This window comes from Poecilia latipinna, unplaced genomic scaffold, assembly GCF_001443285.1.
Source record: "Poecilia latipinna isolate Pla-1442-1.1 unplaced genomic scaffold, P_latipinna-1.0 Scaffold19, whole genome shotgun sequence".
In the NCBI taxonomy this organism is placed as follows: Eukaryota; Metazoa; Chordata; class Actinopteri; order Cyprinodontiformes; family Poeciliidae; genus Poecilia; species Poecilia latipinna.
In genome coordinates this window covers 191,838-210,856 of record NW_015112635.1, presented here as the reverse complement: position 1 = coordinate 210,856, position 19,019 = coordinate 191,838, and the positions used below count along the sequence as shown (strand labels likewise).

General features: G+C 35.1%; 1 protein-coding gene across 1 annotated transcript in view; it reads right to left on the bottom strand.

Annotated features, from left to right (window-relative positions):
- erbb4b (erb-b2 receptor tyrosine kinase 4b) overlaps positions 1–19,019 on the bottom strand; it is a gene marked incomplete at its 5' end in the record, with an annotated part of 154,438 nt that overhangs the window by 32,616 nt on the left and 102,803 nt on the right. Inside the window, 6 exons of the mRNA XM_015034837.1 lie at positions 1,010–1,195; positions 7,143–7,241; positions 9,311–9,433; positions 12,716–12,848; positions 14,880–14,924; positions 16,914–17,068. Of these exons, the coding sequence (XP_014890323.1) occupies positions 1,010–1,195; positions 7,143–7,241; positions 9,311–9,433; positions 12,716–12,848; positions 14,880–14,924; positions 16,914–17,068 (741 nt within the window). The remainder of the gene's footprint in view (positions 1–1,009; positions 1,196–7,142; positions 7,242–9,310; positions 9,434–12,715; positions 12,849–14,879; positions 14,925–16,913; positions 17,069–19,019) is intronic.

Below are 19,019 nucleotides of genomic sequence, written 5' to 3'. Positions count from 1 at the left end.
ATAAAGTCTAACAAATTAAGTCTACCAATTTACCTTGTCAGTATAACATAGGTTAGAACAAAGTACATTTTGTATTTGTATAGATCCAGTATGGCAAGTTTCACTTCCAGATGGAATTGCCTTTGATAAAAAATATATAAATATATATATATATATATATATATATATATATATATATATATATATATATATATATATATATATATATAAAATAAAAAAAATAAAAAAACATTATGTGGAGGATGATAAGTGTGTCCCAAATTTAGATGATGATTTAATATTTCCCTTGGAAACTCACTGGAGAACAGCCAGCTTTGATTTAGCCAAAAACAGCAACCACAGTATTTGTATAAGATATTAAATCTGAGGCTGCATCTGTTCCTAAGTCATTTCCATTCGCCGTTCTCTTTCTTTTGACTCATTACATTTCTCTCGGTTTAAAACACTCTATACAGTCAATCAGAAAAATGCACCATGCTTGTGAATATTCAATTGTTAAAATGTGGGAGATAAACATTTCCTTTTTTTTTTTTTTTTTTGCGTGAAACAGCACAGAATAAGACAAAGCTTCTGATTCTAGGACAGACAAATTCACTATATCTAATTAAAATTCCTTCCTGTAATCATACTCCTGTAACACTGAGTTCCTCACCGACATTTACTCCACCAAAGCCGAGCAGGTCTGTGAATTATTGAGCTCAATTTTTTTAGGAATATTGGAAATCCTTAAGCAGGCTAAAAACTGCCAAATCTAAAGCCTCTGAGGTAACTCGAGGATTTAAAGGCCCAAATGTATTATTTCATCTGATGTATCTGAGTACAGACAGTAACTCAGTTCACAATTGATCTAACTTATATCCAAAGCAATCACTTGAGGTTAAGTAGCAGACAAATAGCAAAGTGACTGATCTTTCAAGTGCCCAATAACATACGCATAGTAACATCTAGTACGACCACATCAATTAAGCATTATAGCAGCCCCTTCACTACAACGTGTACTACTTCTTACCTTGGCAATCTGGACGCACCAGTTGAGCAGTAGCTGTGATCCGATGTTGTCCTTGTGCTCGTGGACGTAGTCAAGCAGGCAGCCATGAGGCATCAGTTGTGTCACCAGCTGGATAGTTGGACTCAGGCAGACACCCAACAGCCGAACGAGGTGAGGGTGCTCCATGCTGGCCATTATTAAAGCCTCCTGAAAAAAAAAGATACATTTACACTAAGCAATAAGGGGTATTATGGGCATGGCTAGTTAAAGCTTGCTTTAAAACACATGCAAATTAAATTACCTAGGTATATGCAATAAGGGGTATTATGGGCATGGCTAGTTAAAGCTTGCTTTAAAACACACGCAAATTAAATTACCTAGGTATATTTGTCCTGTGGAAGAGAATGTCTAGATTTATAAACTTAAAACAAAAAAATGGTTGGTTTTAATTCAGTTGGATAATGTGTAAGTAATGTGTTGTTTTCATGAGTCAGATAGTTTGACTGACCTTCATGTAGTTCTATTTTAAATCTGTGTAAACATCAAAAATTTGGAATTGGCTTGATGTGCTTAATCAATAAATTCCTAACCACAGAAGAAAAGCACATCAGTTTGTACATCTGCACAAAACGATGTACAAAAGGATCCCTTTGTTTTTATGCTGTATATGTTTTCAAATGAATTTTAATCAGGAATGAGTGGTTTGCTACTTTAGAAAAACAGTGTAATGAAAGGCTTCAGGTAAATGCAAATAACCACCAACATTTAGTAGTTTTTGAAAAGTGTTCAGCTTCTGGTTATATGACACTTGTAACACATTTTGTTTAAAAATGCAAAAGCACCAATGTTGTTTTTGCATTGCCTCAGAACTACTTCTTCGATAAATTTAGTAATCTAAACGAATCAAAAACATAAAATGAGAGGTTACATGTTTCATTAATATTTGACAACACAGATGACTTTAAGGGAAGTGTGTATTTGCAAACCTTTTGGAATATTATAATGACCTAGATTTAAAAAAAAAAAAGAAGAATTTCCATAAACAGTTTTATTTCCATATCTCAAGTCTAACAAAACTGATAACATTTAACCCCTTAGAATCATCACCTTGATCAAAGTTCCTTTAATAGAGCAAAACATTTTGATAGCAAATAAGAGAAAATGAAGTCAGTCAGTTAAGTTAGCTAAAATGTTTTCAGATAAATCCTTATCATAAAACGGTATAAACCTTACTCTTGAAATGTCATATTGTGCAAAGACAGTTTTCCTGTTAATGTCAAAGGACAAATGCTCAAACACTCTCACACTCCTGGAGCGTTCATCAATTCTACTATTGTAGACTGTACTGTTGGAGATCACAGGGCCCCTTATTCTCTTTAAGGCTGAAGTTCCTCTTGAAGTGAGCAGCAACGATGCGCTCAGTCAAAAACAGTTGAATTCTATTCAGTGCAAAGATCAAAGTGACTTGCTACTTCAAGACATTTTGTGGTCTTCATAGTAAAGTAAAGATGTAGTAAATACAGCAAAGAGGGGGGGTTGCTGTAAATCATTAATACCTGCCTGGAAAATTTAGCAAAAATGGTTTCTTTCTAGTTGTTTACTTCACACTGTGGATGTCTTGTATAAATGTAAGAAATGCAAATCTCTGGCCTGCAGCATTACATATGATCAAGGTAGCACATCTTTCAACATTTCTTTTTAAATAAAATAATGCTAAAGGCAAGAATATAATTAAAATGGATTGAAAACTGTTCATACACAACCTGATAGGTGTAAATGTTTTGAGTCAATGTGACAACTGTTGAACAAATAGCTGTGCAGCAAAGTACACAAGTCATGAGGATTACACAGTCAAGAGAATGTAAACTCACCATGCTTCAATATTTCTCCTTTTTCCTTTTTTTTAATTAAAGCTGCAGTAAACATATTTTCTTTTTTAAATAATTGTACATATTTTATTAAAATTTTTCATATTTGTTAAAACAGTCACTATATCCTGACAAAATGAGATAGATAATCTGTGAAAAAAATGAAGCCGTGGTGACCTCCCTGAGGTTCCAATGCCATTGCTTAGTTAGAAACAACCAATCAGAGCCAGGAGGAGGGCATTAGCACTGTCAATCATCCTTGTGTATGTATACTTCACACCCTTCCCCCTTGCTCTATGCTTCACTACAGCAACTTCCTTACAGTGGAGCCTACTGATAAGGATTGCTTGACCACCAATGAGTTTTCCTGTAATAGCAAGTTATTTCACTGCCAGCTGGAGACTCAAATTACAAGCACCACTTCATCCGAAGTTTTGAAATCAAGGAACATTTTTCTGATTGAAGTGATCAAAAGACGGGAAGACTTTCTGAACGAAGGGTTTCCTGATCCTGCAAGCCCTTGCTTCCGCAGGAAAAAAAATCCCACAGCATGTGCTCCTTCTGCACCAGTGGTACAGCTGTCCGATGCGTTCCAAAGCTTTCTGTCCATAACTCCTCAACGTGCTCTCAGTTCCCACATAGAGGGATGCATTGAATTCAATGTCTAGTTCAGACAAGATACTCAGATAGAATGTTTTTTATTTTATTAATTTTTTTTGGATCGATTTAGTTACCTTCGCGTGTACTCTGTGTAAAATTGAAAATGTCTGCGCGTCTGCTCCAACTGGTCAGGTGTGTGAATTGTAATCTATCAAAATGACAGATAGTCTTCAGATTTTTCCATTACTGTTTAAAAAAATGATCAAAGGAGTAAAACATTCTGTTAACACCACGTCTGGGTGAAATGTAGTGGTGGTAAAGTGATCAGGAAGAACTTAATCCAAGGTTCACAGTATAGTTATTTAGTTACTGTGGATAAGATCTTAAATTAATCTACAAAACTTTATAAATGATTCTAGCTGGATGTAGTAAAACTCACAATTTCATTTATTTTGCTTAACTATTATCTGACCAGAAACACTAGACATCTGAGAAAATGGCCTGTATCAGTGATCCACAAGGACGTACAGCTGAAACCAAATATTTGCATACACTGTTTATGTAGATCAGCAATTTTTGTTCTAATTCTGACTTCACAGACATGGATCAACTAATTTAAAAAAAAGTAATAAAAAAAAAAATATCAAAATGTTAAATTATTACTTAACATAATAAAGAGAAAGAGAAATAAAGAGAAAAGTATATGATCCACTAAATATCTTTTATTTCCACATTCATGTTAACTGTTTTTTTTTTAATTATTTTTATTTATTTTTTTTGTGCAAGGCTGTGTTTTTCTAATAATAGACATCTGAAAAGAACTAAAGACCTTAGTCATTTTACAAGGAAAATGAACAGAACATTTTTTGAAGGACAGACCACGGGTTATCATGCAGATTCATCCTGACAAGCCCTCAAGCAGAAATTTGGCTTCAAAAGTAAATATACTGCTCAAAAAAATAAAGGGAACATTTCACTTTAATTTTGTGTGTGGCTCCAAATCCAGGCCTCCATTGGTTAATAAATTTGATTTCCATTGATGATTTTTGTGTGATTTTGTTGTCAGCACATTCAACTTTGTACAGAACAAAGTATTCAATGAGAATATTTCATTCATTCAGATCTAGGATGTGTTATTTGAGTGTTCCCTATATTTTTTTGAGCAGTGTATATTTTATAGTGACTCTTCTCTCTCTATAGGAACATTCTCTATTGCAAAACATACTATGGACATTATTAATGCACACATTTGAAAATGTGCATAGAAAATGCTACTGGTCCTAATAAATTGCTTTCTTGCCATCTAAACATGACAGTTTGGCAGCCCAACAATGATTTAAGGCCTGCAAAAACCCATTAATTTTCTTTACACTGGTAACATAGCAAACTCTAACCCAGACCCAGTCTACAAATCCAGTCTACAAATCAATAAATCCTTGTGATATTTTACAAATTTAGTGAAAATGGGTTTAAATCCGCAACAAAGAGAATCCAATCTACAATTCACTTTCTTTAGTTCTCCATTATGACTCAGTTGGAGACCACAAAGCCTCCAAATGGCTGGATTGAAATCCCACAGATGCTTTCTTAGATCAAGACATATGAATGTGAAGACAACAGCTCAAATTCACCAATGTGTTTCTCAAAGGATTCCTAACCACTTTGCATTGTGGCAAGGACCATTATCCTACTGAAAGAGGTCACAGTTACCATGAAAGTTTTGGAAATTCTTTGTTTCATGGAAACAATAATTATAATTTAAAGTACTAAAAAATCATTCAAAATTAGCCATTCAAAACAGTAAAAATGAACATCAACCAACATTGAGTTCAATGTTTTTGAACTACAGACTTAGCATATTTGGACATGGACGTGATTACTGAACATTATTTTGACTTCTCTGCTATGCCTTGGGCTGTCACTTGTTGCAAAATAAAGTTTTCTTGTTGAATGTGATTTTGCTCAACCATTTGATTGTTTCACTATCCTTTACATTTTGAGCTTTAATCAGTTTTTATTTTCTTTTTTTTTCTTTTAATTTGCTTTAATTTTCAAATTATGGAGTTCTGGAATTCTTTGAAAACATTCGTCAGCTAAAGATAAAGAGCTGAAGTCGGGACATCAAATGTTTGAAAGAGCATTGTCCAAAGCATTGCACTGCCTTTGCCAATTTGTGTTTAGGTAAGTAATGCACAAGACATCAAAGCCAAGTTGAAGAATTCATCAAAAAGGGCCATCAAAAAAAGTTCCTCCAAGCTGACTAATATATACCTTTCAGTAGCAAAGATAGTCAAATTACTTACTTTGACTGTCGCATTTTGATATGCCATTTTCTTACTCCAGTAAGAGAACTTTATATTTCCATCATAACACCAGTTCACACAGTAAATGACACAATTTTCCTTATTCAATCACCTACTAGTTGAATCTATATGTAACCTTCAGCTGTGACAGGTACGTCACTCTGATTTTCTGGTTATTCGACAAGCCCCCAAAGAACGCAGGGCATAAAATTAACCACACATGGGAAATTCATCAAAGCCATCATGACAAAAATAGTAATTCTAACACTCAAACACTCTTCCTTTCTGACTGTCAAACTAAGTGCAAAACATGAGTGCAAGTGGGTCGCGTTCAGTGTGTGTGTGTTGATGAGAGTTATTTCATCTGCATTGCATCATGATAGTGTAATAATTTAGATTTTTTTCCTTTTCCCTTTTCAGATGAGCCAAGTTGTGAATGTTTTATAAATGGGGCCGTGTGCTCTGTGCTGTGAGTCTCTTGCGTGAAATGTGTGTATGTCTGCATAGGTAAGACTCTTAGGGACCCCTGACTGTGACTTATGGGGCTCCAGCTTTTTGTTCTCAGTAGCTTCAGAGCTTTCTTTGACTTGTTTTTTGTATCATAAAACCATTTTGTGGTGTTTGCTTTTAGGATGGCAATTTTCTGACAGTAAAAAGTTTATTGAGATTGTGTACTAGATCAACTAGGACCCTTCCTAGAATGTCTTAGACCAATTTGTATACTGATTAAATAGATTTTAATATGTATAGGAGCTACCTTTAAAGCACGTGCTCCTATAGTTCAGGCTACAAAAGACTTGAAACTGGTGCACTGGTTCACCTTCCAGGCAGACAAATACACAGTGTGGTTAATATCTCAAATCTATTCAGTCCAGATCTAAGCCAAACTGAACATCTGTGACAAAACTTGAACACTACTATTCAAACACCCTCTTCATAAAATCTGACTGAGCTTGAGTAGTTTTGCAAAGAAATCGTACAAAAACGTAAGTCTCTAGATGTGCAGTGGTTTTGCAGATGGAGAGAAAAGATTGGAATCTGCAAAATATTATGTGATTTTAGGAGTTTATAAGTTCTCACTTCTTCCTACCCCATTTTGAGCATGATATGTTAACTGAAACAAAAAATCTGTATTTTCTCTTCTTTTTTATGCACTTCTTGTTACTCTTCACTATTTTATTTTTATATTTGTATCATGTTCGAATAAAATTTCATTTCATTTCATTTCATTTCATTTTCATCTCTGCACACGTTGTCCAAGCATGACTTGAAATACAGAACACTAGACCTGAGAAATGGTTATGTAAGACTTGAGTTTGAAATGAAAAATAAATGTTTTTATTCCACAGGAAACCAGAAATAGATCATTTTCAAGATACTCACGTCCATGAACTCCACATTTGCCTTGGGTCCAGTGGCCTCATTAAGGATTTTGATGGCCACAGGAATTTTTACAGTTTCACCCTCTGGGACCCAAATACCCTAAAGAGGAAAGAGAAGTACAAGCAGGTTTGACTCATTACACTGATTACAAACTCACATTACTGAGTGAAGCTGTGTTAAAGAAACATGCTATAGATCTTGGAAGAACAAGAGGAATCTCTATTAAAAATGTAGAGTTTCTCAGCCTTCCAACTGTTTCATATTCTCACCTGCAGAGTATGAAAATGTTCGGCCTGCTGTATTAATAAGGGAATGTTGCCCTTGGAGAAGGCTGAGGTAAAATGACTGAATCTTGTTGAACAATCTAATTTCAGGTTGGATTAATGTGATTTAGCAACCAAACCACCTAAAGATTGTGTGAAAACATTACCCTCTTTACTCCTGGTATTATTAATAATTTTTCACCTTTATTCTACAGAAACGTGACTGTACTTCAAAAACACCTGGTATCATGTAGCAGAAACAAGATTTAAGTTTATCACTAGCTTTGTTTTATGTATTTTACCCTATTTTTAACAATGTGCTATTCGAAACACTGTCAACGTGCTCTTATTGAACAAGTAAACATGAAATACTAAAGTTTTAATTGCAATCTCAATTGTTTTCATAATTTTTAAAACTAAATGAATTGCTTTTTGTAGTTAAAACATCTCACATCATACAATTTTAGAAAAAAAAATAACTGCATGAATTCAGTAATAAGAAGCTATATGGGTAAACATAATTGTTCTTTTTCAAAATCTCTGGTTCTACAATTAGCACTGACCCTCACATATTTCATATTTATCTTTTTAAAGTTTTTTTTTTTTTAGCTTTTTAAAGCTGACTGTGTATAGATTATTTATTGCTTTTCGGTTTTCCTGTGGTATAAATACAACAAGACATTGAAGCAAATTCTGTTCACGTAAGAAATTACAGATGAATGTTGATCTTTCTGTATAAGAAACTGACAATGATATAATAGCAACTCATCAAAAGCATTTAGAACAATGATAAAGGATGGCAGAACAAATATATAGAGAAGGGTCTTATATAGAGAAGGGTGGTGTTTTGATTCATTAGACGTTTATTTTCTGCAACCAAATTTATTTATGGATTTTTACACATCTTTCCAATGAGTTCCTATATTTATAGATGTAACGTTTGTATAGTCAAACAAATACATACACATTTTGTTTTTATGCTTGTAGTTTAATTCCATTTCAAACTCTGATTGTGCTTTAGAAAATTTGTGCATGTGGATGAAAATACTATGAAAATTTAAATATTAGTACCTAGAGCAGCAGAAAGAGACACTTTCCAGTTTTATTCTAGTATTAATTGTGCAACTTAAAGTCACAGTAACAAAAAATATAAAAATAACATCTTCTGTCAACTTCAGAGACACTATCAAATTTACAGGTCTTTGGCGAGTTTCAAATGTATTTATTTATGTAATTGTAACCTTAGTGTTCTCACACCAAAAACTTTGTTGTCAGCATTCAAAGAACTACACGTTAGTTGACTTACCATTACAACCTCCATTGTGCAAAATAGCATGATGCGACAATCACTGTAGTGAACAGCATTGATCCCAGATTTTTTTCATACTAAAGTATAATATATTTCCGCCAGAATATAATGTAGACTTTCTAATTTTAGCTGCGTTTTTGGCTTGAATCTCTCATCCAGCATTGCACTGGCAATGACCTCCGCTCCCTCTTATTTCATTGTCACCCCAGGGCTCCCAGTGTCACCTATTACTTATTCTTTTTATTTTACACCCCCAAGCTTTTCACCAAATGTGCTGTCACTAATGATTCTGATATCCATCTCTTCCACCGATCATAATGTGTGACTGTCTGGCATCACATGAGTTACATGTCCTATATGACCTCTCACTTACATATGAGCCAGTTTGTAGACTGAAATCCTCAGGCAAAGTGCTACTTATCTGTTTCCAATGGTTTGGTGGAGCAATTGAGGGGACAAATTATTTGTAGTCTAAATCCAAAAATATATATATATATTTTTATCAAGATCTTTGCAACATATGTTTTGTAGAAAATGATTTTCAAATCCAAAATTGTAATAGCATATTTTAAAAGTCCCCAAAGCTCACATTTTACCTTGTATACAGTTCCAAAGGCTCCAGAACCAAGGATCTTGACTCTTTTAAGTTCCGTTTCTTTAAGGATGCGAAGTTGGGCTTGATTAGGAGCTGTTCCACTGGGAGTCAGCGGTTCCACCAACTGAAAGCACATATCCCAAAAACACAAAATATTCAATTCATTGTTGTAATTTAAACTCATGGAGTTAAATCCACACACAAAACTTACTATTTTGAAATTAAATATTTGTCAAATATGCTGTTGATAACTAAAAAAATCAAATTGATGTGAAAGAAAAGCTTCATCCCCACAATGTTAGAATTATTCTGAGCTTACTAAAATTATGCTAAAAACTTTATTTACCCAAAATTATGTTTGAGGTTGAGTGCACTGCAGTGTGTTTGACTTAGAAGCCTTTCCTCCAACTGCCTGATTGTCACAAAAGGTTTGCAACGGGTCCAATGCATTTCATAAATTAAAATTACAATATGCATCAGAAAGTTCTAGATGCAGCTCTCCAGCTCTACACTGATGACACAGTTGTTTTTATCATGCAAAGACAGCTACCCTGCTGTTTGATCATCTGCAAAAGCATATGACACAACCAAATTCCATTTTTTCACTTAAACTTGACACTAGATGTTGAAAAGAAGTTGTAATTTCACTGGTGTTTTTTCAGCACACATCTTACCACTATTGATTTGTGTGTTCTTATATATATGTTAGTATTTTAATTTTGGTTATATTACACTTTTTTTTTTTTTAAATCTGAAATTAAGTTAAAATGTCATATTATAGATATAAATATTATACTGGAAGACAAGAGTGGAACAATTATGCTGCAGATGATCAATAAAGTCTTATATGGTGGTAGGTAGATAATTGTTCCAACAACAAAACTGGAGGAATGAATAAATGAAGCGATGCAAAAAAGTAGAAAGGTAACATCTGGGAAAGGCTGGACTAAAAACAATGGCGTAAACAACAAGACATTGAAATGAGAAGCAAAGAGCTAAATTAGTCAGGGGGAGCTAAAGCATGTGAGGGAGCAATATGAAGAGAATTGCAGAACATGTAAGATTAGAGAGGGAGGGCAAGCACGCACAAGAAAACAGAGGAAGCATCTATCAGCCTAGCTGAGGTCTACAGCTACTGTCCCTCTGGCTCATGGGTTACCATTTGATTAAAAACAATAGCCATTTTTCATTTAAATGGAATAACAAATCAGCTTAAGCTGTGTGAAACAAGAGGGATGGGTGCACCACAAATACAGAGAACGTAACCTAGATGTTTTTATAGCGGTTGGGTCCAGACAACAAAGACAGAATTCTATTTCACAGTGCTGAGAGCTGTTCAGCAGTAGAGGTGCTGAATATGCTGCGCCTCTGCAGTTTTGCAACCCAAAACTGAAAATACAGCAAAACTGCACTGTAAAACAGTATAACATTTGAGTGTCTAGTCATTGCAGGAGACATCTCAAAGTAATATTTCATCTAACTCATCTAAGGATCTAAATGTTACCGGTCTTTTATTTTGCTGTATTATTGCATATAAATAAAATATTTCTATAACACAAATACACCAGGGTATATTTGTACCACGGTGACATAGAAAGTGTTTTATGTCCCAAGGGTCCCAGGTTTGGGCATTTCTAAGAAAACAAAAACAAACAAACAAACAAAAGAAAAAAAAAACTGGGATTCAAGGGGGAGAACTTGCTTGTTCGCTTTACAGCAAATAGAACAACTGTAAATTTAGATAAAAAGGGGATGAAAAGTTGAAGAAAAAGTCAACCAATTGCAACTCCCTGTCTTTAAAATGGTTATGTTGGTAAACATTAACAGATAATACGAAACAACATGATCAATAGGTTGATACCTACAGAATGCTCCTCTCACTGATGAATGTTTATTAGAATTATTTAGTTTTTTAAACCAAACTTAGTTTCCTATGTTCCCTCTCATCTTAATTTGTATTTTATATTGTGTTTAAAAACAATGTCAAAATCCACAGTACCTCAAAATATTTTGTCAAAACATATCTGGAATTATAGCACCTTAGAAGGGCCATTGGACTGCCAACTTTACAATCTAATAAGGGCAATGCAATTTTTTTCTGGTTGTTGAATTCATTAAAAAATAATGTCAGTGTCAGATGCCCTGTTGTTGTGCGTCCAACGCATCGTGTTTGTTTGTCAAATTTGTGTCGGTCAGAAACTGACAGGTGCATGGTGCCACGTCGCTGTTTCTTTGTGTCATGTGCATCGCATGCATGTGGCCTGTTATGTGTGGGTCAGGCGCACTGTGCTGGTTTTGTGCGTCACGCGCATGATGCATATTGGGGATGTGGTTGTCTTCATGTGGCTCAGTCACCTAGACGGTTTTTCTGCAAGTCTTCCGACAATATGCAATGCCTCACACACACTTACACAGTCTCTCTACGAAAAAGTAGAGACTTATGGAAATTAAAGTATCATTTAAAAGCAAAATTTGATTTCATGCTGCCAGAAAAGAAAATACTTACTTGCAATTAATTTGGATTGATTGAAAGTGATTATTAAGACTAATTTGCATTACTACTTCAACAAGTCTTTTAGTCAAGTGACTTTAATAACCTGTTTTGATCTGACAGTTTAATAACGATACATCATCTCGTAAGTATTTTAAATTTCCAGTTGTTATATATGTACATATAAATCTAAAAAAGAAACCTATTTAAGTTAATGCTGCACTTATGGCAGTGCAGCATTATAACAGTGGTACAATAAAATCTTGCCAAAGCTTTTTCGAGACACTTCAGTGATACTTGTCGATTCAGAGGAGATAAAAAGCTGTGAAATAAGACCTCATTTTCAATGTGGACACATAAGTGACTTTTATGATGGTGCATTCTTCTGGTTCTAACAAAGAGCAAGAGTGTGTTCTCTTATTTTAATGGTATAGTATGCTATCTCCTCCTAAAAGAAGTGTCCTCTTCAACATACTGTGACAAAGTCAAGAGCTGAACAGAGTTTCTGAAACTTTCTTAACTTCTGAAATCTCCATTAGAAAACATAGTGTCTCCCTTTTCCCTGTCTTTTCTCAAGCCTGTTCTTATTTTCTACATCAGTGGATGTTGCGTGTTCATTCAGCTTTCCCTCACCAAACAAGCAAATAAACTTGTTTGACGGTGCAAAAACACAACAAAAAATGAGATAAAAGTATTTTTTCCCTGTATTGATCTAGTTCTTAAAGAGGAATGAAAAATTTGAGCAAACCATAGCAGTCAAATAGAAGTCTGCCTAATTCTGAATTATTTTGAAATTGGGTTGCCGGGGCTTGCAGAGTAACTGTGCAGACTTACTTTAGAGATGCTTAATCCAATTACATATTGGACAACGGTTAATTTTTCCCTCTTTTAACTTCGACTACTTTCTTTTTTTACCTCAGTCTCCAGAAATCGCCGAAGGGCCCTCTTCTTCTTAATGTTCTTCCGACGCACTGACACTGCTACACTCAATACCATGATCACCACCATGAAGAGGCCGCCAATCACTCCAGCAGCAATCAGAGGGGTTCTGAAGACAAGAAGGTAGGGTGGGAAAAGGGGGAAATGAGTGGATTAAGAGCAGGAAGCAACCAATCTTACGGAGCGCAAGTCTTGCTGAGCAGTAGCATGGAGGATGGAGGCAAAAAATGTTTACCACAAAGAAAAGCAGTCACTTTTCCCTCCTAATGTTAAAGACTCATGTTAAGCTCAAACTATCATAATGAAGACATATAATTCAATTGTTCTTCCATTAGTCGACTTTAATTTTAGGACGATGTCTAAAATTTGGACTTTAGTTTAGACATTCCCAATCTCGTAATTAAATTCCCACTTAAACTTTGCAATTTATAGCACATCGAAAAACTTGTCTACAGCTTAGACATGAAAGCAGGTACCAAGTAAAGTACCCACTTGACCTTTTTCACATATTCCTATGTTATAACCAAAAAAATCTGTGTTTTTGGTATGAGATTTTATGTGCTGCACCAACATAACATTGTGCATAATAGTAGAATAGATTTATGTTTTTTGATTATACTACTATCTAAACCATTTTAATGAAGTTCATGCTGTTTTTAGGGTTGTTGTCCTGCTAGATGGTGAGCCTTCATCCACATCAAGTCTTTTACTACTCACAGGTTGCATATAAGTAAATGCACAAAGTGTACTGCAACTTATCTCTTCCCATAAACAGAAATTCCTTTGAGCATAAGTCGTTTTTTGTATTATGACTTCTTGTTTTTTGTGAGTAGATAAATAAATAAGCACAACAAACAAATTGGGGAATTTTGACTTGCCAAGTGGGGGACATGCCATATGAGTCATTACTAATAGAGTTTAAAGTAAATCAAAAAGAGATTAATCCATCCAAAGCAGACGGGCACAAAATCCCCAGACAAGATGTGAGTTAATACTAGGATGAACAATGGCTGCAGAAATGCTTTGTGCAATCACATTTTTCTGATAAGACACAGCAACAGGTAGCAGATTTGTGTAACAGCTCACTCTAACAGCAACGGTAAAGATACAACTGCATGTTAACAGGAGCTCTCGGTGATCTGATAAGAGCTGATCACTTCTCTAGGTTAGCAGATAGCCATGTTCCCATAGCAGCTACAAAGCTCTTTCATCCTATTGGCAGTGTCTCCAATGCCAAAACATAGTGCCTTGGAATTGAACACTGATGTTCAAAAACACTGATGTTTTTGAACATCAGTGTTCAAAAACACTGATGTTTTTGTTTTTAGTATTTTGTAGTATTACTTCAAAACAGCTGTTCTGTGAAGGCTTCTGAGATTTGTTTGAGAACATGGATGAACAAATGAACAAACCAAATCATAAAAGATAAGAACAACAGAATAAAGGCCAGTGTTAAAGCTGTGGGGAAGTTGAAAGCAGGGTTAAGTTATTAATTAATACCCAAAGCTTTGGAAAAGCTCGCTATCAAGACAAACAGTTTCAAGCCATCATGGAAAACTAAGAGATCATAGCAACTGTGAATCTATTGAGAAGACTAGTATTCATTATGTACTCCACACATCCAACCTATATGGAAGAGAAATAAGAAGTCACAAACTATGTCGTCTGTGTAGACTTTGATAAAAAACATTAAAATATATTTTGTATAACTATATAAATTGTTGTGGAAGTGATCTTTGGATCCATCTTGATCCAAAGATTATTGTGTGTGTGTGTTTTTTTTTTACCTATCCCCTTTTCTTTCATATTTCCAAAATGTGATGCCAGCAGTTTTAATTCTAAAGCCTTAAATCTATTTGTAGGAAACTGGGAACAGCTTTTGCTTTCCTTTTCTCCCCCATCGCCTCAAAACAAATGCTAAATTGCGATCAATTCATCAGGAGCTGCATAAAATCACAAGGACACACACATGCACTGCAGCACGCACAGAGAGGCATTAAGGATACTCACAGGGACAGTGTGGCTCAGAGCAATCCATTAATCAGAGACTTTGCTTACTGTTATTCTTTTGTGCATCTGTGTGTGCTACTGTGTGGTAATGTGTTAATATTAGAATGTGAAAACAATCATAATATCATACCTGTCCATCCAGCCGATGCAATCTTGTAGTCTTGGTCCAATGCACCTTTATAGGACACAAAACAAAATGGCATTGATGCTCAGACATAAAATAAACATGCAAATAAATAACTAACAAACATTAGCAATAGTGAGAAGAATTTAATATTTACATTTTCTTTCAGGATTGTTTGCTTTACTGACCGCCAAGTACACGTGGATATAGATATGCTAGGTTCAAATATCCTGTTGGTATCTTTAGGATGAAATAATTTCCAAAAATATTTTTCTCTTGCTTGATTTAATTTCCCCTAATTGTGAAAGGATTTAAGACTAACAATCCAAAGCTTTTCCAAATTTTTTGGGAAATTTCTTCAGCTATAAAACAATCTGAAATGTGGTTGGTGTTCTGGTTGCATAAAACAGCTGTTTCTTTCCCCAAACAGTGAATCTCAGTTCTTTCATTTTCCCACCCATCAGCTTGTTTTTTCTTTTATGAGAAACCTACCTGCATGTGAGGTTGTACCTGTGACAAAGAGTCAGCCCAGTGTTTTCGATTTACGACTAAATTGTTATGCTCAAGCAAGCTGGAGACTGTCACTCAGGAGAAGAAAAATAACACAGAGAGGCTGTGACATAAACCCCCTGTGGAGTTAAATACAAAATGATGTCTTTCCAAACCCGGTTGAATATTACATTGAGCAGTAAGTGGCTTGAGAGCAGCGGAGAGTGGCAGGTTACTACATTCAATCCTCTCACTATGATGTGTTTTTGCTTCCACCTTATTTTCCGCTTCTTGCCTTTATTTTACCTCATTTCTATAAACTGATGTTTAGATTATACATTTACATGTGAACATTTTGGATTGTAGGGCACTTGTGAGTATATGTATCTGTGAACATCTATTCATGTAGAAGTCTAGTTATGTAAAAATGGATGAATGAGAGACAAAAAAAAAATCCTAAAAATCCTTGCCTTGGTGTCTTACAAACCAACTTCAACTGGTGCCGTTTTGTTGACAACCATCATTCCATTAACTTTAAAATATTGGTAATATGTATGTGCAATGCGTAGACAGTTGCTTTCAAAAGTCCATAGCCCATTTAGTGGAGAAAAAAAAATAGACATAGATCATAAGGTGGAGCATATATACACCAAACTAACACAGTGAAGGCAGTCACCAATGATGGGGAAGGAATGGGTAACAGAAACATCACAAAAACTGAAGGTTTGACCAAAAACGGCTCCTCAGATGCAAACACTAATACTGAAGGAGCTCCAGGACCAAGTACTGGCTGTGCTCTACATGTGGCACATTGAATTCTCCATATATTTGAACTATGGAGTAGGGTTGAAAGACAGAATCCTTTCCATTGGTAATATTTCACAAAACCTTACAGGAGAAAGGTGCTCTCGTAAAAACTTGAACTTTGGGCCACAGCTAAATAACCATGGTGCTAGCATCATGACTTGGGGTTACTTTTTTCAGAGGAAAGTGAGGTTTTTGTCAAGGTGGAATGAGTTGTGAATATTTTCAAACACCAATCAACGCTGGTCTAAAACCTCCAACTGAATGCTGAAGATAAAGAGCATTTTTCTTTTTTCCACAATCACCGATTCTACACATACATAAAAATGAAGAAAAGAATGACTCGATGCAAACATTCAAGTTTTCAACAATGAAAACTAGCCAGAACTCTAAGTTTAACAGAAGGTCAACTAAAGAGAGCTGTGGGCAAACATATGCCCTTACAGTTTAAAAGACTTGGAGATTTTTTATAAAGTACAAAGTATACATTTAAAACACTGACCTTAAAATATAACAACAAAATAAAAAGACAAAGTCCTGTTTTGCATGAAGTTTGACAATAATTGCACTACATTCTAACAAAAAAATGGGAAGAAAGCAGCATCCCTGTTTTTTGCTTGTTATTTCTTATTGACAAATTGTAATAAATTGAGGCACATTAGAAAAATCTAGGATGTCTTGTTTATTGCAGGGAAAAGGCCATCTAAACGCAGCACTCTGATGCGTCCTCGGACAAACTGCTCTTACCCTTGGGTGCAGTTGGCATGGCAGGGATGGCATTCGTTGTTTACTTCGGCATATTTGAAGATGAAGCTGTTGGCACCTTGTAAGCCATCAGGACACTTTTCCACACAGTTCGGACCGTCCTTGAAATGAAGGCATTTCACACAGTGTTCCGGGCCCTGTGGGTTATGGCAAAAAGAAAAAAGGAAAAGCATTCATCTTTTAGATGCTTATTTCTGAAAACAATCATCTTTGAAAGAGTTCAAACAATACATTTTCTAGTACAGTCGTAGTAGTAATTTCAGTGTAAAAAACAATTGGTTTTCTATTTGGCTGTTTTGAGGTCTGTAGCCAGAGGCAGCCATTAAAACTACTTCCAATATTATTGAGTTGAATTTCCTGAAAACCGACGGGCGTATATATAGAAAACATATGGAGGTAAACCTAATATAGCAAATTCGAATAGAAAGGAAATGTATTGTCACCGTTGTTGTTATAAATCTTCGTCAAAGTTTGTTTGCCTGAAGGAACCTGTATTACCAATAATGTACACATCTTATAGGATTGAATTGTGAATTGTTAGAGAGGTTTTCCATTACTGGGATGATTTTACATTTGTTTGCTTTATCTAATCAGCTGCTGTGATAGTGCATACAGTATAGTTTTTACCGTATATGGGTTTTATATTTTGTTGCTCATGGTTAAACCATAAATTTTAGAGATGAATCTGTCCACTTTGACAAGTCGCATGCTTCAACTGGCAACAACCCCCTCCCCTTAAACTTTCAATTGTGCAATCATACAACTCACTGTGATGAAACATTACAGCACTTTTTTTCACAAGGAGCACAAAATATTAGAATGTTAAATGTTATGTTAAGATAGTTCTCTCTCTCAATGTCGTTTGTTGAGAGCTCATTTTCTGGCCTGCAAGCTTTTTGTCAAAACTGTTATTTAATTTTTGTTTAAATACAGTAACCCTGCTTTCCCAGCAGCTTCCTGCCCACAGCAGAACTTTCCATGTTCCGTCTTGCACTGTTCTAACCTATATTTTATCCTTTAACTTTGCTTATGGACAATATTTCAGCTTCTTTTGCAGATTTAATGGGTATAGCTTAATCAATAATCCTTGATGGTAATGTTGTTTAAGGTGATCTCAAAATGGATTTACCTAAAAATGCAAGGACTCTTTTTAGCACTGCACTGAGCTCCAAGAACGTTTCAGCTCTACTGTGTGTGGCTTTGTTTAATGAGCACTATCATACAAAAGTTTTCATACTGGGATGGAAGAGGCACCTGTAGCCATTACAGCTAATGAGGAAGCTTCAAGTTTTAAACACGACTTTGAGCATCAGAGTCACTGAAGCAATGATGTGGATGTGAGATAACTAATTTAAGACTGCTATCTTTAACATACGTTTGCTACTGTACAAAATGTGGTGTGCATTTGTATGCAGACCATATATATAGATATATATATATTTTTAAGTAAAATTTAAAGCTCAGTTAGATTGTATGGGAAGTCTCTGAAAAGCACTTTTCAACACTTTTTACAAATTATTCTAACACATGTACATTGGCCTAAATGCTTCTAATGTAGCTCTGAGTTTGTGTTCTGGTTTTATTTCTTCCTACAAGGTGAAGATCAATCCCAATCTTAAAATTTTGGAGCCTGTAATGGTTTTCCTTCCAGTATAGCCCTGTGTCTGCCTGCATCCATCTTCCCATCAACTCCGAGTACAAGTACATAGATGATTTTCAGGTTTCCATTTGTGAAATATAATCTTTCATTTTCATTCAACTTCACATGCACTTCTTTGGTTTGTCTATCAAACCAAATAAAATGTGATACATTTGTGGGTGTTACTTGAAGACATAGAGAAATGACCAAATAGAACATATAATTTTGCAAGCCACTGATGCTTTTTGTTAGACTTAACTCAGACATTCACATTTATAGAAATGCATAGTGAATAAATAAATGCATGCTCACTACATGCATATCAGACTTAGTATATTACTGTTGTGCTCATGTCTGCATGGGGACAGAAAGGCATGAGTGTGGAAGAGATAACTAAGGTGAGACAAATAATGCAAGAGTGGAGTTGTGGGTAAGAGAAATATAAAATA